Source organism: Salvia hispanica, chromosome 3 (assembly GCF_023119035.1).
Source record: "Salvia hispanica cultivar TCC Black 2014 chromosome 3, UniMelb_Shisp_WGS_1.0, whole genome shotgun sequence".
NCBI classification, from domain to species: domain Eukaryota; kingdom Viridiplantae; phylum Streptophyta; class Magnoliopsida; order Lamiales; family Lamiaceae; genus Salvia; species Salvia hispanica.
The window spans coordinates 15,828,910-15,855,556 of NC_062967.1; the positions used below are offsets into that span (position 1 = coordinate 15,828,910).

General features: G+C 36.1%; 5 protein-coding genes and 2 non-coding genes across 11 annotated transcripts; 5 read left to right on the top strand and 2 right to left on the bottom strand.

The window, feature by feature from the left end:
* The first annotated feature begins 1,652 nt into the window (after positions 1-1,652).
* TRNAD-GUC lies at positions 1,653-1,724 on the top strand. The gene has a single exon. It is a non-coding gene; the product is annotated as a tRNA-Asp (tRNA).
* A 5,576-nt stretch (positions 1,725-7,300) lies between these two features.
* On the top strand, positions 7,301-8,227 carry LOC125212383. The gene has a single exon (XM_048112544.1). It carries the CDS (start codon positions 7,505-7,507, stop codon positions 8,117-8,119), a length of 615 nt encoding a protein of 204 aa, XP_047968501.1. The 5' UTR covers positions 7,301-7,504; the 3' UTR covers positions 8,120-8,227.
* Positions 8,228-9,420: 1,193 nt separating this feature from the next.
* Positions 9,421-15,384, bottom strand: LOC125214237 (tobamovirus multiplication protein 1-like). Of its 4 annotated transcripts, none has more exons than XR_007175083.1 (12): positions 15,017-15,384; positions 13,972-14,062; positions 13,839-13,891; positions 13,058-13,150; positions 12,829-12,900; positions 12,596-12,668; positions 12,426-12,471; positions 12,225-12,288; positions 11,071-11,124; positions 10,553-10,630; positions 10,274-10,471; positions 9,421-10,069 (listed from the first exon to the last, which is right to left on the bottom strand). XR_007175083.1 is itself a non-coding variant. In XM_048115174.1 (11 exons), the coding sequence occupies exons 1-11, from the start codon at positions 15,173-15,175 to the stop codon at positions 10,379-10,381; spliced, it is 876 nt and encodes a 291-aa protein (XP_047971131.1). In that variant the 5' UTR covers positions 15,176-15,384; the 3' UTR covers positions 10,091-10,378. The 4 variants fall into 4 exon arrangements, 2 of the variants coding, with proteins under 2 accessions (XP_047971131.1, XP_047971132.1); XR_007175084.1 differs by having other exon boundaries at positions 9,421-10,075; XM_048115174.1 differs by lacking the exon at positions 9,421-10,069 and having other exon boundaries at positions 10,091-10,471.
* A 425-nt stretch (positions 15,385-15,809) lies between these two features.
* On the top strand, positions 15,810-15,881 carry TRNAW-CCA. Its single transcript has one exon. It is a non-coding gene; the product is annotated as a tRNA-Trp (tRNA).
* A 59-nt stretch (positions 15,882-15,940) lies between these two features.
* On the top strand, positions 15,941-17,532 carry LOC125214235 (pentatricopeptide repeat-containing protein At1g61870, mitochondrial-like). Its single transcript, XM_048115171.1, has one exon. The coding sequence runs from the start codon at positions 16,043-16,045 to the stop codon at positions 17,237-17,239; it is 1,197 nt and encodes a 398-aa protein (XP_047971128.1). The 5' UTR covers positions 15,941-16,042; the 3' UTR covers positions 17,240-17,532.
* On the top strand, positions 17,178-20,263 carry LOC125214236 (probable serine/threonine-protein kinase PBL23). 2 transcript variants are annotated; one of them, XM_048115172.1, is made up of 6 exons: positions 17,178-17,261; positions 18,550-18,687; positions 18,881-19,059; positions 19,128-19,317; positions 19,401-19,774; positions 19,976-20,263. In XM_048115172.1, the coding sequence occupies exons 2-6, from the start codon at positions 18,573-18,575 to the stop codon at positions 20,201-20,203; spliced, it is 1,086 nt and encodes a 361-aa protein (XP_047971129.1). In that variant the 5' UTR covers positions 17,178-17,261; positions 18,550-18,572; the 3' UTR covers positions 20,204-20,263. The 2 variants fall into 2 exon arrangements, with proteins under 2 accessions (XP_047971129.1, XP_047971130.1); XM_048115173.1 differs by lacking the exons at positions 17,178-17,261; positions 18,550-18,687 and having other exon boundaries at positions 18,939-19,059; positions 19,109-19,317.
* Positions 20,264-24,347: 4,084 nt separating this feature from the next.
* Positions 24,348-26,602, bottom strand: LOC125212639 (cytochrome P450 77A3). Its single transcript, XM_048112856.1, has 2 exons — positions 25,327-26,602; positions 24,348-24,924 (listed from the first exon to the last, which is right to left on the bottom strand). Exons 1-2 carry the CDS (start codon positions 26,465-26,467, stop codon positions 24,539-24,541), a joined length of 1,527 nt encoding a protein of 508 aa, XP_047968813.1. The 5' UTR covers positions 26,468-26,602; the 3' UTR covers positions 24,348-24,538.
* Between the last annotated feature and the right edge of the window lie 45 nt (positions 26,603-26,647).

The window sequence follows — 26,647 nt, forward strand, 5'->3', positions numbered from 1 at the left end:
CAAACTCAAACCCAAAAGAATATTCCATATTTATATACTTTTTACACCTTTTCAATTGTACCTACATATTTATTTTAAATTACATATTAGTCCCGCAATATTTTTAATTATGTAAATTAAATAAATATAGAAAATTTTCTTATTAATATATTTATATATTAAATGTACTTTATATATTCAAGATGAACCAGATGACTATGCAACTAGAGCATATTCTTCGTACTTCGACAATATTGGAGGATCCGGTTCTGATTTACCAAATTATTAGATGACGTTTTTCATTTTATTATAATAATTTGTTGTTCGTGTTTTATTTTATTTTAATGCATTGTGTTTAACTTGCTTTCTTAATAAAGACTTGCTCTATAGTTGTGCGACATCCATCCATAACTCTTTAGTAAAAATGAATCTCAGCTAAACAACTTCTAAACTATTGACACATAATTGAAACTTTTAAACTATTAATACGATAAGCAATAATAACAAGATTTTTTAGCAATATTCATTCATATATTTGTAAATTTATTAGTTATTATTTGCTAAAAAAAACATAATTTATTATAATATGGTCAGCTTTCTGATTCCTTTTTAATTTTCTTATGGAAAAATATTTGCAAAATTAAATAGAGAGTGTGTGTGTGTGATCAGATTTTCTAGACACTAGTAAAACACACGCCAACATATCTCAACTCAACATCCATAGCTCTACTCAATATTTGCAAGGAGTGTCGGCTGATTCAAACTATCAAGTACTCCAATAAACAAATTATGGCCGGTTGATTCATGAACCTCCAAATAATATAAAGGACTATTATGCAATATTTAAGACTTTTTTGCAGTAGATACTCAATTTTGGTGTTCACTTCAAATTTGGTGTTGTTTGATTAAAAAACCCAAAAATGGGTATGGGTATGGAGTATGGTTGGAGCATATTTTTACACCAAAAATGGAATTTGGTGTATGGTTGGAGGTGGTCTAAAAGGACACTAAATAATCCAATTGTGGGGTATCCACGTCTGCAACACCTTAAAGTCTCAAACATAAATAATTAAACCTCATAACTTATGCTCACCAACTACACCAGAGAGCATAGATTAATTACTAGGATCTGAATTAGTGGTTGATTGTTGGAGTTAATTAATCCAATGTTAGCGTGGATAGATTTTTAATGAAAATTTTAGTAATATATAATTAATTTTTATTATATAAGGAGTAGTACATTTTAGTAAAATTAAGAAAAGATCATGATTCAGCTATGTATGGAATCACGGCAATACACAACAAATATAATTTTCGATGCATCATGATTCGAATTTAATGGCATGATGAGAGATCGGAAATATTTTTTTTGTGGGCTTAAAATGGATTACTTTCGGCCCAAAAAGCAGGATGCTTTTTCAATTTATTGGACCATTTCCATCGTTACAAACACACCCTAGTAGCCCAACACAAAACTTTAAATAAATCAACTTAAATATTTGCATTTAACTTGTGGAGAATTCTCCTTGGATCGGAAAAAACCCATACTTTTATGGGAAATCGATGCATTAATCAATTTTTTTATGCATAAGGGAAAAAAGAGAGAAAAATAACAAACAAATTTTGTTACTTAGTAGTATTATATTTAGCAATTCAATCTGAGGTAACATCAAGTCGTTGTAGTATAGTGGTAAGTATTCCCGCCTGTCACGCGGGTGACCCGGGTTCGATCCCCGGCAACGGCGTTTCTTTTTTATTTTTCTACATTTTTAATTCCAGACATGACAAAGGTTAGGGTGTAATTATTGCAAATCATCCAATAATGGTAGTTTCCACTTACTATAATATAATTATACATTGTAACAAAATCAATAATGATAACCAGTTGTAAGAATCTTGGCCTTTCAAAACATAAAAAAGGACTGTTTGACCATAAATCTACTAAACTTTTAAGCTCCTCCATCGAAATTGCTTGCTAACTAATTCACCTAATTATTCTTCACCGGCCTCTCTGTTGAAATAAAACAAATACAGTATGTTTTGTTTTCATGAATAAGAAATTCATCTACGACTATCTAGTGTCATGATATTTATAATATTATAATTATATAGAAAATGTTATTGTGAATATTATGTAAATGACATTAAAAGTTCTTGATTTAAATGACATTTAGTTGTTTTATTTTATTCTAGAAATTCACAAGTATTTAAAGTGCCTAGTAGTTAAAAAAACGACAGATTGATTAAATTATGTTGAAATTATACAAACAAGGGAACGAAATAATGAAGACATTCAGGAAATAAAACTTACATTAAAAAAGAATCTCAAGTCAAATTTGCTTTGTACAAAAGAAGATAAAGAACTTTGATACAAAACATAAAATTATATAAGTTCAAATTCCATTTGAGATATATATAGGTTAAAAAATAGCTGGCAAAAAGTTGAGCCAGAAAGTGGTGAGAAAGGAAGGGGAATTTAGAAATGTATTTAACAAAAATCAAGCATTGCTATAACAACAAACTTATTAGTGTGTTGTTCTGGCACTGATAGATTTAATAAAATCAAATACAAAATCGTACGATCTGCATGATAAAAATTGAACCATGATTCACAAGGTGGGACAAAAAGATGATGATTTTGGTTGTAAAATATTAAAATGATAAGCACCCAGTCTGTAACTCAATTTCAAAATTTGATTGGTATTTACAAAATAACTAAATTCGTAGACTACATTTACGGGTATTTATTTATCAATAAGCCGGCGGCGGATCGAATTAGAACGCCTGGATCTGTCGGCTCATTTTAATTTATTTTTAGATGCTCGGCACACCGCTCACACACACATACAATATATTAGTGTGTGTGGAATATTCTCAATCTCATGTAGTGAATTTTATTTCTCTGTGTAGCGTAATTATACGAGTATTAAATACTACTATTACTGTCTTCACTCTGGATCATTTAAAAATAACAACTATTTTCATTTTAATATATTTTTTAAACTAGAAATTTTTTTCTTTAATAAAATGAGACTCAAGTTTCCACTAATATTACTCTAATTATTTATTTTCTATTTTTTTTTTATTTTTATCAATTATAAGTTAAAACTCGTGTTATTTTAAAAGATTCTATATCTAAAAAATAATATAAGAGTATGGAGTAATAAATTAAAGAACATCAAATTTTTCATTCATAGCATGACAATGGGCTTGTATCTCACATCTGGTCTCAATCGTCATCAGAGCCATTCGATTGTCAAGTTTACTTGTGACTAAAGATAATGTCTAATATCAATTCTCGTTTGGTTATCTTTTTCTTAAAACCTCTGCAGACTTCAATTTTACAAAAACAAAATGCCGGAAGAGATGTAAACTTACACCATTCAATGCTTATAAACAAAGAAATGCAAATTGCAAATATTATTAACTAATTAAGAGTAAAAAATTGAAAATCTTGGTTAGAGTTGGATCACCAAACCAGTTGTGCAAAGACAGAAACCAGTTAGTACGTCTGCTAAAAATGAGATCACATGGGAATCAATCGATGCACAGCAGGTAAGATCCTGATTCTAATCCTGATTCTAAGTACAATTATTAAATTTCATGTAAATATAAAATAAAATAAAATAAAATAAAACAAAATAGGACATGGAAATATTACTATAAAATGGCTATTTGTTTTCAACAAGCGGCTGTTTAGGCTGTCATGTTTCTCGTGTGTGGGGCACGAATGGTAGGACCCATGCATGGAATTAGACATTAGATTCCACTTCTCTTTGATAGTTTCATATTTTAATTTATTACTCCCTCCGTCTCGACTAAGATGACACATATCTTAGTCTGCACGGAATTTTAGGAGTTGTTGATTAATGTGTTTAATTAGAGAGAGAAAATATAGATGAAAGTATTAAATAGAAAGAGAAAGATAGTAGAATATTTAAATAAGAAAGAGAAAAATTGGTTGAGTGTATAAATTGGAGAGAGAGAGTTTCCAAAAATAGAAATGTGTCATCTTATTTGGGACAAATTAAAAAGGAAAGTGTGTCATCTTAAATGGGACGGATGGAGTAGTATTAAGTACTTTATTAATATTTAAAAAAAATATGTATGATTCGTTATTTTTTGAAGTAATGAATTGACCATAAATTGACAAAATTCGGTGATTTTTCTAATAATTTGCATAATAGTAGTATATAAATATGTATGATTGCAAATTACATGAAATAAAAAAAATAATTTAAAATTAAGAAATATGGCTTCATGAAAAGCTTTAAGTGAAATGCGATTTTAGTACTATAAGACTAAGTTATGAGTGTAAGGTGTAAGTCTCTAAGAACTTTGATAGAGACTATTACTAAACTTATAAACTAAACTCAACTTGTGTGTTAAAAGCAACAATAACACAATAAAGTGAGACATATTTTTGATCTTATATCATGTAAAAAGCCATACTTATCGTTAAATACGTACTTAATATTGTGTCGCAAGTTTTGTTCACAATCTTATAAATATAAAACAGACAACAATTACAAAAGTTTTACAACTTCGGCAATTTCACACGTTTTATTTCTTAATAAAGTAATACCGATATGGTAATTAATTTGGTCCTTTTTATTTTATACATGAACTTTTTGTCCGTGTAATATTTTGTTCATAAAATTGGAAAAATGACACTAATATATTGACTGTATACTGTTTACATCTATGTAATTTTCACATGATTACAATTTATGCCAAATTGATAAAACAAATACTTGCAACCAACTGACAGCAGTATAGCCAAAAATAGAAACCAATAAAACCATCACATTTTAAACTCGTGCCAAAATTAAAACGATCAAAATTTTATAATGTGTATTTTACTGCAAATATATTCGATCAGAACAAGCAATACTTGACTCAGAAATCATTAGCATTAGTTGGCGCATTGTGCACATTTAAATTATGTTATTTATATATAAATAAAAAATATCTTTTTTGATGGGACAAAGGGATATGCGAAGTGAAAATGGTATTAATGATTCAAAAAATAGATGTAATTGGACAACCACGATGAGAGATTAGCTCAATTCATGAAACCTATGCATATGATTTGAGAAAGTCGCCAAAATAAGAGGAGTTTTTATCTATACTGTTTATAGGATTTATGTACTTCTATTAGTATTTTGTTAGTGGATGTGGGTTTTTTTCTACTCAAGGATGGTTTTATGTATTGGATTGAAAGGTGGATGTGGGTTTTTTTCTACTCAAGGATGGTTTTATGTATTGGATTGAAAGGTTAGTGGAAGATGGGGTATATGTTTATAATGAAATATGAGTGATAAAGTTGATGGAGTGTAGGGTTCATTATTAAAAGAGATTAAAAAAGATAAGAATTTTATTGGTGGACAGTGGCAAAATGAGAAGTTTTTTTTTTTGAAACGAGAGAGTATTAGTTGTAAGATTAATTACCAAAAATTCACTAATTTAAACCTAGTTTTATTTTGGACACGATTTACTATACATATTAGTAACGGACTTACCTTTGTAGCAATAAGAAAATGTAGGGTGTTTTTTTTTCCTATGATGACGTGACATTTAGAGGAAACAATTTTGTTGTCACCGATAATATTTGAGCCTTGGACAATTAAGGCGAAGGTGAACAACCTTTAGTCCCCCAATTGAGCTAAGAATTGCCCCATTCTTACATAGTGAACATGCCCCTTTTTTTATACAAATCAAAATGAATGTAGACGTTCATAAATCGTTTCAAAAACTAAAATCAAATGTATTTTGTTTTAGGAGTGTAGTGATGATGGGGCCTCTGGATTTGATAGGTAGCTGCTCCTTAGCTTGACATGATAAGCTCTTTCGATTATTTCATTTAAGAAGGGTTGTTTTCAAGGCCATCCAATTTTCAATCATGATAATTATATGATATGTTCATCTAGAACAATCTATTTTGTTTTGGCCAGCACTCACCATAATGTATAAGAGTGTGACATGCTTCCTATCTCCATTTGACAACCATTTCAAAAATTTTATAAAATGATGTGAATCTCTATATATGTTATATATCACCTCGTTGTCGATTTGAAATGATGTTCAAATTATTTGAATCTGAATTTGAAGCTTCAAAAGAAAGGCTCAAAACATGGATTAGAAGCTAGGAGTGTTTAAATAAGAGTGAACTAAGTGATATCAGGGATTGAAGTGGAAGTTTTTTTAGACTATTGCTTATTTTAAATAGAAAGAATTAATTCAGATAAAATATTACTAGTAATACTCAAAATTCAGTGCTATGTATACTTGGACCTTGGTACTTATAGCAAAAATTATTTTAAAATGTAGACCAAGTCAAAAGATTCATATCTTTTTCAACTCACCACATCTTAAACTCCACTAACTGTCTAGGCAACATCAATTTCAATTTGCTTTGATGGATATTAGTATAACAGTAGCTCCATTAGTTTTAAAAGGATTTGTAGTGGAATTCAAATCTATTACAGTACCTTTTTAATAGCATATTCCTCTCGAAAAGAGATTTATCAATTTTCTTGCTTATAATATTTCCATCCTTCTCCAATTAAGTCATTCTAGCAATGAAGGTCTATTTACTTCGAGCACTGTCCTTTTAAAATATTTATTTATGTTGAGGTGATGTGATATAACTAACCCTTGCATAATTATAGACAAAAACTTATGTGCCGACGGTTATAATGGTTAATACTTAAATTAATAATTAAACACTGATTAATTTTAATTGAAGGTTAAATTACTTAATTTTGATGACAACCGGTTAATTTTTTTCATATGATTATTAACTGTTTCTCATATATCCCAAGATTATTCGAACTTTTAAATTTATTAAATAGAGGAGAAACATCTTACCAATTAAATTATGTTTCATCGCTTAATAAAAAGAATAAATTGGTAAGACCTACATTCCTCCAACAAGTAAATCAATAGTTCAAATTATATAATGCGCTGAGTATGATTGTGCGAGAGCTGTATCACCAAAATTAGTAATAGTAGTATAATTTATGATTAAATAAATTTAAATGTAGATCAAAATTTGAACATTCATACACGTGTGACAGCCGTCGTGGACTCCAATCACTCCCAGTGGCAAGTTTATCTTTTCTTTTTCTCTTTTTGTTTAGAATAATTTATTCATAATTTAACAGTTATGATCTTCTACTCATTCTTAATTTCTTACCATGCATGATTTGTCCTTATTATAGTTATGGCATTGATTAAATTTGGACAAAATGAAATCCAAATTCAAATGAAATGCCGCTGGGCCCTTTCTCCTCATTCAATCAAACGTTATATATTCAATTGCAGCCTTCACCCTCAAGTCTCTGTATATAGAAGAAAATCACACATTCATATAGACATATAGTAATATATAACCTCACTGATTTGCTTTCTGAGTCGCCGGAAAAAAAGATTCCGACGAGCTCGGCAGCAATTCTATCGATTAGACAATCAATTTAGCAAAAAAAAGCATCAAGATTTGATTTTGATCTAGTTATTTCGACTAATGGCAAAGGGCAGAAAATTGACGAGCAGCCGCAGCGAGATGTTTCTCGGAAGCTTCTGCTACGATCAGGGCGGCGCAGCCACCAACGGTTCATCGGAATTAGAAGAAGACGAGGTTTGGTCAATGATCGACGACGCGATCAGCTCGGAAAATCACTCCTCCGGCGACGCGTGGAGCTCACGCGCCGGTGGTGGCCGCTACACGCGCCACCACGCGCCGCCTCGCACCGGCGGCCGACTGGTTGGCGGCTTGTCATTGGCCTTTGACGGAGTGAGCAACGGATCTTCGCCGAGCATTGTGCACCAAATCAGGGCGAGGGAGGGCATGGGGGAATCTCCACGTGGGTGCCACGTGGCGGCGTCGGCCCCGGTCAATGTGCCGGATTGGTCGAAGATATACCGGGTCGACTCGGTCGAGTCGCTGCATGACTCGGACGATGGGTTGATTGATGACTCGGAAGTTGTCCCGCCACATGAGTATCTTGCTCGTCAGTATGCGAGTAGCCGAAAAACGGCGGCCAACTCGGTGTTCGAGGGCGTGGGCCGAACGCTCAAGGGGCGGGATCTGAGCCGGGTTCGAGATGCAGTGTGGAGTCAAACTGGGTTCGATGGTTAATTAGTAAGGATTTATTATAGTTTGTGTGAGTTTTTAATATTCAATAGTACTTTTTTCTGATAAAATTGTTCTCATTACTCAACAAAAATTGTCGAGTATTACGTTTAATTATTCGTCTTATCATGTCTTATAAAGTTCATGCATCATCAAACGAATATTTTTATAAAATAACGACGTATTAGCTCTAAACTAAACCATGTTTGTATTGCTGTTCTAGATAAATAAATTTCCAGAGCTATAATTGACTTATTTGAAAGTCCAGTTCATAAGAAAAACAAAAGCAAAGGTTTGAGCAAATTTTCACAAAACTATAATGTATGTGAATGTATCAAATATACAAAAGGGTGTAAATTCATCATGAACACGTGTGTGACTGAATTACCAAAAATAGATGATAAAAGGATATTAACATGATGGACAAACGCAAAACTTTACTTCCTTTGTCCCCCCTACCTATGTGTCTCATCTTATTAAAAAGAAAAAAAAATATCTAAACTAGAAGATTCATCATTTTAAAAGATAAACTTAAATAGAAATAGTTCAGATTTTGAAAAGATGTAAGGAGTATTATATTAGGAATTGTGAGAATAAGAAAAAAAAGTTTTAAAAAAATCAATCCATACTCCTAGTAATATTTTTGCCTCATTCAAAATGTATCGGCTCATTCAAAATGTATCACTGTTATATACTCCCTCCAAAGATAGAAAAATGTAAAGAGAATAAAGTAACAGAGAGTAAAGTGGTGTGAAAAATGTGCTGACTTAGACTAAAAAAGGAAATGACTTTATTACTATGGAACATACCAAAACGACAAAATCTATTACTATAGAATGGAGGGAGTATTAATTATGTTAATTGCATTATCATAGAATAATAAAATGTATTAAAAAAAAGAGTACATCATAGTTAATACATTTAAAAATAATTATATATTTTAGTTTTTCATCTACTGTACCTTCTTATCTAAAAAAGCAACAATAAATTGGTTGTATAATGAAAATGATTTATCAAGTGAGACATCAAATTACAATCGAAAGTGGGTTGAGAGTGAGCAAGTGGAATGATTCCAACCATTCAAAGATAGAAATCATGAGCATATTGATGGGTGGACAATGGTTTCTTTTCTTTTATCAAGAAAGCCTCCATTTATTGCTCTCACGAGTCTTCTCAACCGCTTTTTTTTCATGGGACCTCCACTCTCTCCCTTAGATTAAGATATCATCACTTTTTTCTATGCCCCTAAGCTTCTTTTCTTCCCCTACTTCATTTGAAGAGAAAAACTCGGATTTCATGATGTCTCAGGTTATACACGTCTGTCTCATTGACTTTCACGAAATATTATCATCCCGGCAATGTATTATACTTGGCAAAAATAAATTTCTCAAATCAGAGATCTAATTCGTGTCACAGTAACCTTCAAGTACTTGAGGATTACATATCAAGGTTCAAGTATCTCAAAACTTAATGTAGAACTTTTCAATTATCTTTGCTTGGATTGCTTGGAAACTTGAATCAACTTGCACTCAAGACACGGAAAGATCTGGTCGGGTGCATCATGTGACAAATATCAAGCTCCCTATGCCATACTTCAATGTATATTCTTCTGAGCCACCACAAGCTCATATTTGTGAATCAGTGCATACTCAAATGCATGTTCGATTCCAACAAGTTTTAGTTGGTTCCATCTCCTCTCCACACCAGCAAATTTTATTTTGAGTTCGAAGTTGATCTTCTTCAAGCTTCTTGCTGCCCGAATCCATATTTCAAAAGATCAGATTATGCCATCTCCTTATAAGTTGGTGAAGTCCATCAACTTCCTTGTGACGAAGATGCTGCCCAATTTCTTCCATTCCTCTCTAACCATTCTGTTAAACCCGACCGGGAGACCTAAGAACCAGGGTTCTTGTATGGACGAAATTCCGGACTCTAATTGTGAGAGAGAGGAGTGATCTGAAACTGAATTCAAGTAAGTTTACCAATACAGAATAACACCAACAAGCCTTTATGTGATGCTCTGTGTTTTGCTTTTATTGGAGAACTACGAGAACAATACACTAGCATTCAACTTATTTCTATAATTTCCTACAAGACAACCGAGATCCTAAACTAGAGATAGAAAAAAAGCGCAAAATATAACCAATATATTTGACAGACATTCATCTTTTTCACGTCAAGGCGTTCATCTTCATCTTCAGTAGCACCAGATTCAGTCAGATGTCACCATCAACGACATGAATATTGTGAGTGTGACTCGGGCCTTCAGTGGATGGCATGGTACTGAGCAGATATTCTTTTAGGCGGTAGCTTGCGCAAAATGAACAAGACAAGAGCTGAAGGAAGGATCTCGACGAGCTGTTGGCGAATAAAGTACATTAGAACAACTTTGAATACATATAATGCCAGCATGAAGCCATCTTAGAGAAATTTTGGTACCATGTAATAGATCAGATTCAGAACTGGATGGTACATAACATCCAGTGATGCATCTGAATCGAAAGCCGACAGCAATACCTGCAGTGAAAGAGACAACATTCAAATAGAAAATCTAGTTAAGCAACTGTAAAGAGAAGTTATCACCACATAAACTAGCGGGTGAAATATTAGATCATCTGAGATTAGACATTTCGGCGCATTCATGTATACTAGAAAAAGAAAAATGTTTTGGCGGCAAGAACACATTTCATGAAAGTAATAAGACTAAGTAGACAATACCAAGGCCAGAGCAGAAGTAGGTATCACACCACTATAACCATGCAATATCAGACAATGGATGCATTTATACATGATGAGAATTATTTTACACGAAAAGTACAAAGACTAAGCAGATGAATATTAAGTGACTGTACAAATGTATTTTGTTTCATGGAGACACCCCTTAGTAGATACACAGACACACATAAGGCTTAGTTTTTCATGGAAAGGAAAACCGAAGTTCAATTTGATAAACTTACCACGAAGCACCTTATAAGAAAACAAGTGAAGCATATAGCTGTCACAGATCCAACCTGAAAATGAATTCAAGTTATTGCAAAGCCAAAGTTGAAATCAAGGATAAACGTGATTAGCTTGGACATGTTGATCAATCCTCAATGTTTTAGTTTCTAAAGAATAACAACTAATTATTCATGATCTCTGCTTCAATTTAAATGAGTAAAATTAATTAAGCTATTTAAGACTACAATGAGATGAAATTATAAAGACATTAAGTACAGTTCTATTTTAGAACCAAGCAAAATTTGTATGCAACAAAATCAGAAATGAGTAACTGCTTCACCATTGAAGGGTCACCAAAATATTTCAGATCCTAAATTTCAACCATATTCCATAGTCAAGATGAAGTGCAAGTGAATAGAACCTGTAAGTCTTATATATGGAAGGAATATAGACATAACACCCAAACTAGTTGAAAGCCCTTTACATCTTTGCCGAGCAAAGATAACACAGTATGAGTAATAATGAGAAGGCTGGGCTAATTTACTCAACGAAGATGATAAGATGAATTAAATCGGGTACATCATACTTCCCAATGATTATAACAGCATAAACTAAAACTGAGACTCATTCCCTTATTATGTAATAACATCTTAATGAAGATATTAGGAACACTTTTGAATGGTTCGTTTTCGAGATCAGTTCATAATTAAAAAAGAGAAGGTCTTCAAGCAGGAGGGTTACCACTTACCAATGACTGACCTTCTACATTTGGATTATTATCAAACTTAATAATCAGATGTTAAACCTAATACATCCTATTGAGTCATTGACAAGTGCACTTCATATTTACTCATTGGCAATTTGGCATTTAACGGTTCCTTGTGCCACCCATCTGAAAGGAGCATAATTGTTCAGATAAATCCACTTGCTGCAGATGAAAAAGTTCCCCCTTGATCCCTATATATATGACTACGTAACTTGAGTGTTATTCAGTTTTAAGATTGATTACTTCAAGAGGTAACTAACAATATTTGAGGGGAAAGATCATATGATCCAGAAGACAACCACCTTAAGTACCGTTGAATCCAATATTGCTAGATAGCGGAATATCCTACAATGGACTAACTAGATCAACTATAAATGTATTTAGGTACAGCAGAAAGGGACAAACCTCATGAAGTTTCTTTCTCCTCCCTTTGGATTCAATGGGGAAGCGTCTAAGCATGAAAAATAGCCTGGAAGAAGAAAAAAGAAAGAATGTAGTTTGCGCAAAAGTGAAAACAGGTATGGTTGTTAGACTTCAGGAAATTATCTGGAAGAAATTAATTCTGCTATATACAATAAGCAGCGAGTAAGAAGACTTTAAGTTCACCTTCCTCCATATATTACAAAGCCCAAAGCAGCTATGACTGATACCACTGCAAACATCAGAAGAAATTACCACTAGAATCCAAAGACAGTTTTAAGCAACCCAATAAATCAAAGGTTCAACCTTTGTTAATGTACCCTTCAACTGAACAAAAAACCTGGAGGGAGATTAACCTGCTATAAATATCTTTCCGATGAATTGTACAATGACGTTCTCATCTAATCCAAGGTACAGCCAGATACCGAACTGATGACGAAAGAAGGAAGATAGTTCAAGTTTTAGTCAGTTGATGGCTGGAAAGGCACTGTATGCAAAACACAGATGCTGCTGTTTTTTCTTGACAGTATTTACACCACGGACATATACAACCAGCAAATAAGATATAAGCCAGTGAATTTTGACTAACCTGTATTATGTAGATTGCACCATTGATAGAAATGTAGAAGATTCTCAATTTCTCTGTTGGCATGCTTCTAGCCTGACCAATTTACAGAGACAAAGGTTTCATTGATTCTTCACCTCACATAACACAATTCAGATCTCTCAAACATCTAAAGTAAAAAAAACAATTCTTACAAACTACAGCAGCCCAAAACAATTGAACGATATTTCAATTAACTTCACTGCTTGTGTACCTGATGATATATTTCGGCCCAGAAAAGGACAAGAAGTGTATATGTAGAAAAGAACAGCAGGTCAGGAAGATCTAGGAGTAGCAAAGTTAGGGCCTGATTCATAATGAACAAAGAGAGAAAAATAAGAAATAAAAACAAAAGAAAATTAAAAATGGTACTAATAAGGTAAATGTCTGCACGATAATGCTGTTTATTGAGCAAATGCAATTCAGTAGTAACTGTGCACAAGGCAAAGGTAGACTATGCCCACTGGAGGTATACACGTAATTGACCACCTTATACTTTCAACTAAGTGGAAACAGAGTGTCCATCAGCAACTTATCTAGTGCGGGACTAATAACCCTTTTTCAAATGCAGTTCAGGAGGAAATAAGACTCTGATTTTTTAATTAACAACATTCCCATATGATGCACTAATTAACTAAATAGAACTGCACATCACACCATGTGCAAGGAAAGACAGCAAACATAAATACAAAGCTAAACATACAGGCGGAACATATTCTTAGAAATATACTACAAGGTAACTGAAATATCATAAAATACATGTATTAAATAAATATCATTTTTTTCTGCTGGCATTTCCATTATTAAAAAGGTTCCTGAGGACTCATATTCTTAATATGAAGGTTCCTCCTACCTTTGAACCTATAAAAATGTAGCTGAAGACACTGTAAGTTATTGGCAAGGACATAAAATCAAAAATAAGATTCTGAGTTGGCAAAATAGATCCTTATCTAGAACTAAAGAATAAGATAAACAGATAGTGAAGTCAATTTTACCTTGGGATTCAGAAAAAATACTTGCTTATGAAATCCAAACACAACAGCACGCACTGCAATTGAGTAGCTTAACGATTAATGCAGCTAATGATAATCGATAGATAGAATGACTTGGAGATTATCTTCCCAATACCTCCATTTACAACAAAATTCATCAAGTGGAAAACCTTTTGAGTAGTCCATCCATATTCAGGCACCCTTAATTCGATTCTTATCAATTGAATCTGTAAATGTAAATGCACCCCCAGTAAGAGACATTTCATTTCATGCAACAAGTTATTCTCACAAAAGTAGAGTTTTCTGCAAAAAATATGTAAGAGTTTCAACTGTCAACTGTCAATTTTAACAGCATTCATTACAGTTTAAACACAAACTTACCACTATATCTCATAGTTTCTTGCGGAATCTAGAAACTACTGTATACCTCCTTTTAACATCGTAACTCAATCACTTCTACTTGTTTCCATTGTAGTTTCACATAGCACTTTTCACTAACCCTTTGTCTAAAGGGTATTGACTGACCGTATAACCTCTGACAGATAAACTCAGGTTGTGACTTTTGCAAGCAACATGATACAAATTCTAAGCTCCATTACAACATCTAGCCGTAATCACCGCTTTGTAGTGTATTTATATTGAAAGATTTGTACATTGTTGCTGAACAATGATCCGTTCTTATACAACGATTAAAGGTATGATGCAATAGTTGAAGATGGGCAGGCTTGGGAGGGTCTGGAGAACAGCGTGAAGATACAGGGGACAGAAAACTACTCCGACCAGTCTAAACCATTTTACGCTAATCAGCGGTCGCGGAGCATAATCCCTTTCCACCAAACTATTTAACATGAAAAAATGACTTTTAAAAATCTGGAACTCTAAATATGGAAAACACGGCCCCCTTCAACGAATTTCCTACCTACGCCCCTCAAAATTAGTCATACTATATAACATGTTAATGTGTATCATCAAAGCTGAACACTACTATATAATTATAACTACAAGCAACATTACTAAAGAATGAAACGAGCTGAGCTCAGTTGCTCCAAAAACACTAGAATTCATCTGCTACCGAAGCTTATGATAATGGAGAAACCGAATTCAAACAAAAATTCAAACAGCTGTCTACACGAACACAATATTGCAAAAAGGTTGCCGAAAAGTAAATGCAATCGACTCACAAGGGCGACGGACGAAAGGAGGGCATAAACAGCGCAAAGCGTGAAGAATATTCCGTCTTGCCATTGTACGGAGGCGTTGATGTGGTTCCACCAGGAGGCGGACAGTTCTCCGACTCCTCCGGCGTCGATCGCCGCAGAGCTGAGTAGCATCCGCGCCATCTCACCGCCGGAAGAAAATAGCGACAATCGATGGGTGGTAAAGAGCGTACAGTGTCACTGATTCAGAGTCACTTCTTCAATCAGAAAAGGCGATCAAATCGAATTGCGAGAGAGGAAGGGGAATGCATAGCTAAATACAGAGAAATGTGTATGAATTTTGATGAGAGAGAGAGAGAGAGAGAATGATCAATCTGTATAGTTGTACAGTATATCTACGTGGTCCTTATCCAGAGATTTCGCCATACAAATACAAAACTTTCTAAATAAAATTAGTGTCACATCTCATCATGGTCGGTTAAGAGCTAAGACGATATATTTATACAAATTTAGATGGATAATGTATGATGTAATTGTGAATAACTTGAGTAAATAGATTATTAAAACAAGTTGATTCGGTAGTATCTAAAAGTAGGCGTGCATATTTTTTAAAATACACTAAAATGGGGAATATCTAATCTCATTCATTAATCTGTGAAATTATGGGTTTAGGATTTATGATTTGTTCTTGAGATAAATCATTCATCAAAAGATGCACAAAAAAAACATTGCTGGTTTCAATATTAAGCCTGTATTTAATATTTTATTTTTGAACAAATTTGGTTATATAAAAAGAAGAGTGGTAAAATTGCACCAAGGATCCGTGGCGCAATGGTAGCGCGTCTGACTCCAGATCAGAAGGTTGCGTGTTCGATTCACGTCGGGTTCAAATCCCCCGATCCAAGATCCGTTTCTTTTTATTTCCCATTTTTCCAGTTTTCTCTTTCAAAATTGAAATATAACAGTCGTTCTTCCATTTTTCATCACTCTCTAAACCCTAAAGTAAAACCCTAACACTCTCTTTCGGCTTCAACCACACCAAAATCAACAATGGCGTTACGCAGCAAGCTCCGATCATCGCCGTTTCTCCACCACGCCCGTCGCTTCTCCGCCTCGATCCTGAGCCCGGACTCCAAAACCCCCCTCACCAGCAAAGAAAAATCGCGCGCCGCCCTCTCCCTCCTCCGCTTTGAGAGCAATCCAGAGCGCGTCCTCGACATCTGCCGCGCCGCCGCCCTCACCCCCGACACGCACCTCGACCGCGTCGCCTACTCCCTGGCCATCAACAAGCTCAAAAAATCACACTACTACGAAGGTATCCGCTCCTTCATCAACGATTCCCTAGCCCGCCCCGATCTCAAATCGGAGCGCTCCGTTTCTCATTTCATCGTTCTCTACGGCCAATCTGGCCTCGTCAAGGATGCAATCAAGCTGTTCGACGAAATCCCTCAGCACGGCGTCGAGCATAACGTGAAATCGCTGAACGCGCTGCTTATGTCGTGTATCATGGCCAGAGAATATGGCGAGATGAAGAGGATTTTCTCGGAATTTCCTGCTAAGTATTCGGTTGAGCCGGATTTGGACACGTTTAACACTGTTTTGAAAGGCTTCTGCGAGTCCGGCAGCTCGAATTCAGCTTACTCTGTTCTGGCGGAGATGGAGAGGAAGGGGATTCAGCCTAACGCCACCACATTCTCCGTTGTGGTTGCTGGTTTCTACAAGGAGGAGAAGCTGAGCGACCTGGAGAAGCTTACGGAAGTGATGCAGAAGTTTGGGGTTAAGCACGGGCTCGGCGTCTACAATGCTAAGATTCAGAGCTTGTGCAAGCTGAAAAAGTCGGATGAGGCGAAGGAATTGTTGGAGGAGCTCGTGGAAAAGAAGATTAAACCAAATTCTATGACATATGGCCATTTAATTTACGGATTTTGCAAAGAGGGGAAATTGGAGGAGGCCAAGGCTTTGTTCAAGGAGATGGTTGATCGGAAATTGAAGCCGGGGTCGGAGACTTACTTCTATTTGACACAGTATTTATGCCAAGGGAAGGATTTTGATGCGGCATTGGAAATTTTTAAGGAATGCATTGCTAAAGGGTGGGTTCCTCGCATTGCAACAACGGAGTTACTTGTGAATGGTTTGATCAGCATTGGGAAGGTCGAGGAGGCGAAGGAGATCATTGGGACGATGAAGGAGAAGTTCTCGAGGCATGCTGATAAGTGGACTGAGGTTGAGGAAGGGTTAGCTAAGTAGAGAGCAAGAAGCATGGTTGCAGATACGTTTTTCTGTTAACTCGTATCATTTGATCTCAGCAATAAGCTTAAGGAGATGATTTTTAGTTGTCTGAGATGATTGTTTTATGCAAGTTCTGCAACTACCTTTTCTATTGAATCTGACTTGATATTTGGCCGTTCTTTACTGTTTTGTTTAATAAATTTGATTGTGTTAGTTTATGGGCTTTAGATTTTTATAGGATGTTTCATTTTGCATCTATGTTTCTTGTTTGTTCAAATTATAAAAGATTGGAAACTGCTTTTACTTGGCTATGGTTATTTGCATTTTTCAGTCTTCAGTTGATGTGTGTAATTCTGTCTATGTTAACAATGGAACTTAGAATGTCATTGCAAATATATATAACACCAAAACACAAACTAAAATGTATAATCCAGCGTTGTGGGATGTTTGGAATCTAATGCTCTATGCCTCAAATATCTTGATTCGTTTTATTTTCCAATTCTGCAAAATTTTCTAAACTTCCCTAAATTTGCCCCTTCTCGATTTCCCAAATTTTCCTCAGCATATAATTTTGCCCCCTTCCATTTATATTCCCCTGATGACAGAATGTGGAGTATTAAATTAAAACGTGTATGGAACTTTTTGTACTAACAAGAAACAACGGGGAAACATTTTTTTAAGTGTAATTTCCCCATATATTCTGCGTTCATCTTTTAGACCCCAGAATCTTGACATAGCTCGTTATTTTCAATGTATTAGAGTACAAACCGACATTGCTTTCGTGCATGTTATTTTTTTTTAAAAATTATACAATGCCATCCTATGAGCTATGTCAAGATTCTTGGGATTGTAAAATGGATGTATAGTAATTTTTATACAAAGTCGAGAATTTGGTGTTCAATTTAACTATGTATTGTTCAGGATATTTTTGATAAAATGGCTATGGTTTAGGGTTTAAAATTATATTTATCACAATATATTACTATTTCTTGAAATTGGGTAGGGAGAATCCAACTTATCTCTCCCTCTACCTAATTTAACGTGGTATGTATTAAGTTCTAGCATGAGGTTATATTTTTCCCCTTTTAATATCCAATCAATCTTTTTCTCAACTGTCCCTATTTTTAAGGCATGCTACATGTCATTTGCTATAAATAGCTTTCCCTTTTTAAGCGTTGATATTTTGATCATCATATTTCATAAGCAAAAAAAGGTCAAAAATGAAGACCAATCTGCATTGTTAGTGATGATTGTTGAATCCTTCAAGAAGGGTTCATTTTAGATATTATCTGGAGCTGATTCTGAAAATAGATTCTGTTATATAACACGATAAGAAGTAGCTGATACGAGGATGAGGAGTGTTCTTAAAGCTTCGAAAAGTTCTCTCCAACAGATCAAGTCAACCAAATACAATGCCGTGGATGCGTTGTCATCTGCTGTTTCCAGAACCGTTACGCTAAATGCTGGTTAGGTTCATGTATCTATCATAGATGCAAATTCTCATACTTTTGTCATGATTTTTCATATAGAAAGAATTTATGCCGAATCAATGTTGATTTTGATGGAATCGTGGACCACCATCACAGCAAAAGTTTATGTTTTGTTTGTTATGAAAACCTCAATTTCTCGTCATTTGAAGCTTTTGATAAAACTGAACAGCTGCTAACAAGCTGAGGAAAACGGCGGAGGATCCGCCCAAGCATGGCATGGTAGCTCCTGGTAGGGTATTCACCTTCCAAGAACTGGCGGCCGCGACAGAGAACTTCAATCCTGATCTGCTAGTTGGCGAAGGAGGATTTGGAAGGGTTTACAAGGGCCGCCTCAAGAAAACTAATCAAGTAGGCCCCTTATCTTCTCTTTCAGCAAAATCCTCACATTAAATGATAGATGCTGCTTCATCTCCCAGGTAGTGGCTGTGAAGCAGCTTGATCGAAACAAGGATCAAGACAACACAGAATTCCTCGCGGAGGTCTTGGCACTGAGCCTCATTGAACACCCCAACCTCGTGAGCCTGATTGGATACTGCGCTGATGGCCGACAGAGGATTTTGGTCTACGAGTATATGCAAAATGGATCCTTAGTAGATCATCTTCTTGGTAGCTATCATATAACTCACCATCAATGATTTTTTTTTTGGTTTCCAAAATGGAGTATGTTTCGTGATGATTCTTGTATGCAGATTTACCTCCGGACAAGAAGGCATTGGATTGGTTCACTAGGATCAAGGTAGCTCGGGGCGCAGCTCGGGGGCTGGAGTACTTGCACGATACAGCATGCCCGCCTATCATATTCCGGGACTTCAAGGCATCTAACATACTATTAGATGGGGAATTCGACCCTAAACTGTCGGGTTTCGGTCCGGAGGAGCGAGAGGAAGTCTCGACAAGGGTGATGGGGACATATGGCTATTCTGCCCCAGAGTATGCCCAGACGGGCAAGCTCACGACCAAGTCAGACGTCTATAGTTTCGGGGTAGTGCTTCTCGAGATCATTTCGGGAAGAAGAGCTATTGATAGCAAAAAGCCACCCGAGGAGGAGAATCTAGTTGCTTGGGTTAGTCAAAAATTCTTTCCTATCAGTATATCTTCAGCGGCTTTTACTAATCTAAGTTATCACTATAAATTATAGGTTCTTACATGCTTCAATATTATCTATAGTACTAGATCATAACTCAATATTATTATACAATTATTATAAATTAAAAACTCAGAAAGGGACAAATTCATCTGATTTCGTTGAATGTGAAAATTTTAGGCGAAACCACTACTAAAGGACCGAAACAAGTTCTCGCTGCTAGTTGATCCGTTGCTGCAAGGGGAGTTCCCTGTGAAGGGGCTGCATCAAGCTCTTGCTGTGGTGGTGATGTGTCTGCAAGATGAAGCCGACACTCGACCCCTGATCGAAGATGTTGTCACAGCCCTCGAGTATTTGGCTGTAACGACAGATGAAGAAGTTGCCTATGTAAAAAATGTGGACATGTAAAATACATGCAACAAGTAATTTCGATTAAAAAGGCGAGGACAATCATTTTTGTGTGTGTGACTTGGTGTCGTGGTTGTATGTCGTTCTGTGCATAATACTATAGCTACATTTAGTGAGTCGTGTGCTGATTCTATACGGTATAACGTGCTGATTTATGTGTAAATATTCTACTTGATACTTACTACAAGTACTGAAATATGTGTGCATATTCTAATTTGATATTACATCTCGTGTTAAAAGTGGGGAAATAAGAACAAAGTGGTGTGGTCAAGTGGTATGAGATTTGTTTATTTTTTGAAAAATAGTCAGGGGATCGATACCTGTTTTCGTTGTGCTAGCTATGTGGTATCAAGCTGAGTCACTAGATCCATCGATGAATAACCTTGATAAATACCAAAAATAAGGTGGTGAAATAATGTTGATGATAACTAAATTAGTGAAGCTTCACAAATACATTCAGTAAACTATCTTTAATTCATGCATAATTTGATTTTTTTTTCATTCTTACGTTAACTCAAAACAACATTCCTTCAGTAAAAAAAATTAGCGGTCAAGGCATGCCAAATAACAGTTTGACATGATATGTCCCTCTAATAATCTTTGACTTGTGCATTATAGGGGCCCCACTAAATACATTCATTTTTCTTTATAAATTTTTTTCGTTTAATTTGATTTAAAATTTTAGCATTTATTGGTTCAGTTTGAATATATAAAATCCAAAAAATAAAAAAATCAAGTTTATTTTTAACAGCATATATAATTTCGATTCAAAATTAATATAATTTGTTTTTTAGTTTCTTCCTTGCTACTCCCTCCGTCCCACATTTATAGTAACATTTAGTTATGGCACGGATTTTAAGGAATTGATGGAGTGTGTAATTAATGAAATGAGAGATGAAGTGTGTAATAAATGAAGTGAGATGGTGGGGTGAGATGATGGGGTGTGTAATAAATGAAGTGAGATGATGAAGTGTGTAATAAATGAAGTGAGTTGGTTGAAGGTGGGTCCCTCTTTGACTTTTTGATTTTTTATTTTTGTTTTGATTTATTTTAATATAGATAATGACATTTGGGTGTAATTTTAGTGAATAATGGGGTAAAATTTTATGTGCAAATATAGTAAATTCTAAATGTTACTCCAAATGTGGGACGGACTTTTATGGCAAAATGTTACTACAAATCTGGGACGGAGGGAGTATTTTTTAATTGTTTTTTGTTTATACTAATACACACTAATGTCAGTTGATTTCATGAGTCAATCGCATTATTCGTATTTCAATATGGATTACACTCTAGTATTTCAAATAATAAACATCCGGAAATCCTCCATGACATATAAATGTAAATTCACAAAACTTTGAAATATGGTAACCTAATATAAACACTTTATTAAAACTCATATATTAACATGTCCATATAAAATGGAGAATGAATATTGATTCAACTTTGAAAAAATTGTCTTTGCAATGCACCACAGGTCCACAAACTCCACTTGAGGTGACATACGCTTTTATAGCATTGCAGGTTATTTGCTTAATTTACACGTTGTATATATGATCTTTCACTATTATCAAATGATGCACGACAAATGATATAAATATTCTTAATAGCAACTGTCACAATCTTTCAATTGAATTGGGCACATACTCTTGACTCTTAAGAATTGGTCAAGAATTCTAATATGTACAAATCTAGGATGTTACTTTTGTTGTATTTTGTTCAAGTGATAATAATGTAAATTAATTGATGTGGTAACTTCAAAATTAAATTAATATGGATCAATTTTGAATTAAATTGAGTTAGTATTAGAGCACTTAGCAATACGGCAATAGCACCGATAAATCCATCACATGCGATTGACAAATTTATTGGAGCTATTGCACGTCATTGGACAATAAGACCGCCGACGACCTCACCCTTGGGATAGGGTGCGCCGATCGACGTTATTGCAAGGCATTCCGCCAATTATCGGCAGTTTTTTATTTTATTTTTTCAGCTATTTTTCTCTTTAAATTCCCTCTTCGCTACATTCACCACCCTTTCACTCAATCTCTTCCCATCTTATTTATGTTTCTCTAGAAAGCAAAAAATGAATCCCGATGATTTCCCAAACCCAACGGAACTCCGAGTTCCCTGGTTGTTCCGCCCCGGGTGGTCCCCTAATGTTGTCTGGTCGCAGACCCATGACTCCAGCTCTCTAAGTCGCCTTGTACAAATTTTTTCAAAGCCAGTGTATTTATCCCAACTATGGTGACGAAGTGTATCGGGCATATCCAAGATGAGGGTACTCGGGGAACGCACGGCTCTACCATTGACCCAAAGGGGACGAAGGTCAGTGCCGACGGTAGTTACACGAGCAGGTGTCAGAGCGATGCGGTGGACTTGAACTCTCCTATGGAGGAGAGTTTTGGAACAGACTCATTTGTGAATAATATGGGTTTTAATGAGAAATTGGTAAGTAAGAAATAAGGAGAAAAAATAGGTAAAGTAAAGAGAGATTGAGAGAAAAAGTGGGTACAATATGAGAGAGAAACTTTCCAAATTTAGAAATGAGGCTATTTTTTTGTGGACATCCTAAAATGGTAAAATGAGACTATTTTTTGTGGACGGAGAGAGTATTTTTTTATATATATTATCCAATTATTGAACATAAAATTCATATCCGTAATCAAAATTCCTTATGAATATGTCATTGCATCGGAATAATATATAAATTTGTACTTGACGATAAACGCGTTACCATGTTACAACCATTACATAAATTTTGCATGACTATAAACGCGTTAGCATGTAATAAAAACCATTCATTATTTGTGTTTTCCCCAAACTTACATTTAGCTTCTTGAATCTTGATTGCATATAGCCACTTCCATTTTACATTAAAATTTTTACATAATTAGCCATTCAATTTTATATTTTCTTCTTGACATCCAACATTTGTGAATCATCAAATGCATGACACGTACACTAAGTTCGTACGCGGTCCACAACAAATACTTAAATATGAACATATTGCACAAAACATGAATGCTTAGAGTTATGATATGAACAAATTTCCTTTAGTAATTAAAACCGAATAAATGATATAATTGCTTTATAGAAAAAGTAAATATGAATATGATAGAATATAATAATAAGAATCCTGCAGTTGGGGATGTTAGGTATGGGAAGATTAAATTGCATTGGGTAAATTGAATAGCATTGGGTCTATTCTATTTATGGTTAGTGGGGATTCAACTTTTACACAGACCCCCCTATTTATCAAACACCTCCTCTATATTGTTCCTTTCAATTTCAACGCTCGTACCATTTGGCTTCAGACTTATAATTGTCTGAGAAATAAACCAACGAGCTCAATAACTGGTTCGAAAAAACAAAATCGCAGACCAATTATCACCACCCAACGCACCATCATATTGATTGTGAAAAACTCACTTTTTAATACATTAAAAAATGCCCAATTAATCACATATATATAGTACTTTACATTATCCGTGTACTTTCCATATTCAACAATTAACAAATAACGTATCTCAATGCTATAGTCACACAAGTGTCACATTATTGAGCTATGACAAGTGTAACATGAGAGTGATTTATGTGATCTGTGATACATCACAAAATTTCCAATATAGAGACTTGACTTATTTGCAAATAATATAATTAATATAATACCACAAACTAGTTTGTAAATATTTTTTAATTTCATAAAAAATATTTAAAATACTTACTAAACAACTCAAAACATATTCTCAACATACAAACTAATTTCCGCTGCAACCCCATGTACATTTTATGTATTTGTACATGTATAATTTGTGAAGCTTTGGGCCATGCATGTGTAGTGGAATACTCACTCCGGCCCCATTATGTGTCTCCGTTTTCTATTTTGGTACGATCATATTAATTGTCCCACTAAATTTTTACTTTTTTTGGGTACTAGACCACACATTCCACTAACTCATTTTCACCTACATTTTATAAAATTAATATATAAAAGTAAGATCAACGGTCCACTAACTTTTTCATCTCACTTTCTATTACATTTACTAAAACCCGGGTACAATCAAAGTGGGACACATATTGAGGGACAAAGGGAGTATGTAAAAATGTCTCTAAAATTAATAACTTTAACATTAATGTAGACATATAGAACGGAAATATTATAATATAATTTAAGTTAATATAGAGGAGATTCAAAACATTTTCCTACACAAAAATCATACACCCCACGGTAGCTACCAAACACTGATAGAGCAAAAAAACAAAAAAGAAGAAATAAAAAGCAAGTAGCAATCAAAGAGATGGAGATCCGGTTGACGTGGCATCACGAATTCAAATCTTTGTCCGGGCCAGAATTATTGCTTTGAGCGGATCCTTCATGACCACAGTAAATGCGAAAGTCTCCGCCGGGTCAGGCGGGTTATCCGGAATGGGGATCCACTTGAAGGCATGGACCATCCTCGCCAGCAGCAGGTTTACATGGAGCGTCCCCAGGCTCCACGCCGGGCAGATCCTCCTACCCGCCCCGAATGGCAGCATCTTCACCCCCCGCATCCCCGTTATGTCCACCTCCACTCCCTCCCCCGTTAGAAACCTCTCCGGCCGGAATTCACTTGGGTTCTCCCACATCTCCGGGTCCTCCGTCAGCCACGCCGTGTAGATCTCCACGTTCACGTCTGCCGGGATCGTGTACCCGCCCAGCTCCATTTCCTTCGTCACTGGCGTCACAAATGTCACATTTTTTTAATAATGCAACGATATTAATTTACTCAACACACCATGTAACAATACGTCTAAATCACTAAATTTTTAAAGATCCTGATAAATATAAGTACAACTATTTTGGATGTAATTAATGAAATCTAATTAATATTGGTAAAATACTAAAACACAAAAATATTTGAGAAACACAAGTCTTTATTTATTGTCACATCACCTAAATAGATTTATTTGGTGCAACAACAATTCCAAATTGAGGGACATACTGCCTACACCCCATCCTCATGCATTAATTATGATTCCACTGCAACTTGCACCCCATAAACCGATTTAGTTATCAAACACACAACCCTTGTGTCTTCTTAAATATTAATAATAAAAAAAAGACAAAAATATTTCACCTGCATGAGAAAGCAGAAAATGGCTAGGCGGATGACGCCGAAACGTTTCCTTCACAATGGCACCAAGATAAGGCATTTTCTCAACATCAGCTTCATTCACAACTCCATTTTTCCCAACGCAGCCCACAATCTCCTTATAAAGCCTCTCCTGTATTTCCTGATTCTGAACCAGATGGAGTAGGGCCCACTCCAGGGTCGTGGCGCTGGTGTCGGTGCCGGCGTTAATCGCCTCCGAGCACAGCGTCACCATCTCCTCCTCCCCGAGCCTCCCCCGCCCGGGCACCTCTAACCCGAACAGCGAGTCGATATACGCGGCCCCCTTGGGGCTCGCCATCTCCGCCGCATTCTCGCCGCTCTCCACGAAAGCCCTCCGGTCCCGGATGAGCGGGACCAGGCACTCCAGCTGCTGACGCCGCAGCTCCCGCGCGGCCCTCACCTGGCGCCGGAACAGCGGCGTCAGCAGCGGGAGGAAGTCCGGGAGCTTCGGCGTCGTCATCATCATGACGTCCTTGAGCACGGCCTCGATGAGGCGGATGCGGACGTCTGAGACTTTGACGCCGAAGCAGAGGCAGATGAGGATGCTGCACATGGTCAGCCGGCAGTGCCTCATCACCTCCACGTGGCCGGCCCGGGCGGACTCCTCCTCGAGCCGCTTCATGTGGGCCTCCACGGCCCAGTTGCGGATCCAGCTGCACTGCTTCACCCGGGCCGGGTTGATGAGCTCCGTCACAAAGTTGCGGCGGAGGGAGCGCCAGAGGGGGCCGTACTCGGCCGAGTTGATGGCGCATTTGCCCATGCTGAAGATGAGGCGGATGGGGGAGTCGGGAGGGCGGCTCGCGAAGAGCTCGCCCTTTTTGACGAGGGCCTCGTGGATGAGGTCGGAGTTTGTCACGATGACTAGGGTTCTCTGGCCCATCTTCATGGTGAAGATCGGGCCGTATTTGGCGCGTAAGTCGCGCACCATGAAGATGAAAGGGCGGCGGTGGAGGACGACTTGGAATAGGTTTCCCACCAGGGGCCACCCTGGTGGCCCTGGTGGTAAATTTTTTGGTTTTCCGCTTGTGGTGGCGGACCAGTACCGCCACCACAGGCGGAGGAATAGGGCGGAGAAGCAGAGTAGGAGGATGTCTATCAAGTCCATTGGTATTTTTTTTATTTTTTAGTTTTGGTGGTGTTGTATGAGGAGTGAAGTGTGGGGGTTAAGGGGAGTTGGGGTTATAAAGAAGAGAAGAGAGGAGGTGGGTGAATGTATTTTACTTTAGTGTCTATTCTACCGGCTATAGGTGGTATTAAATAACCTGACCTGAAATATTTATTACAC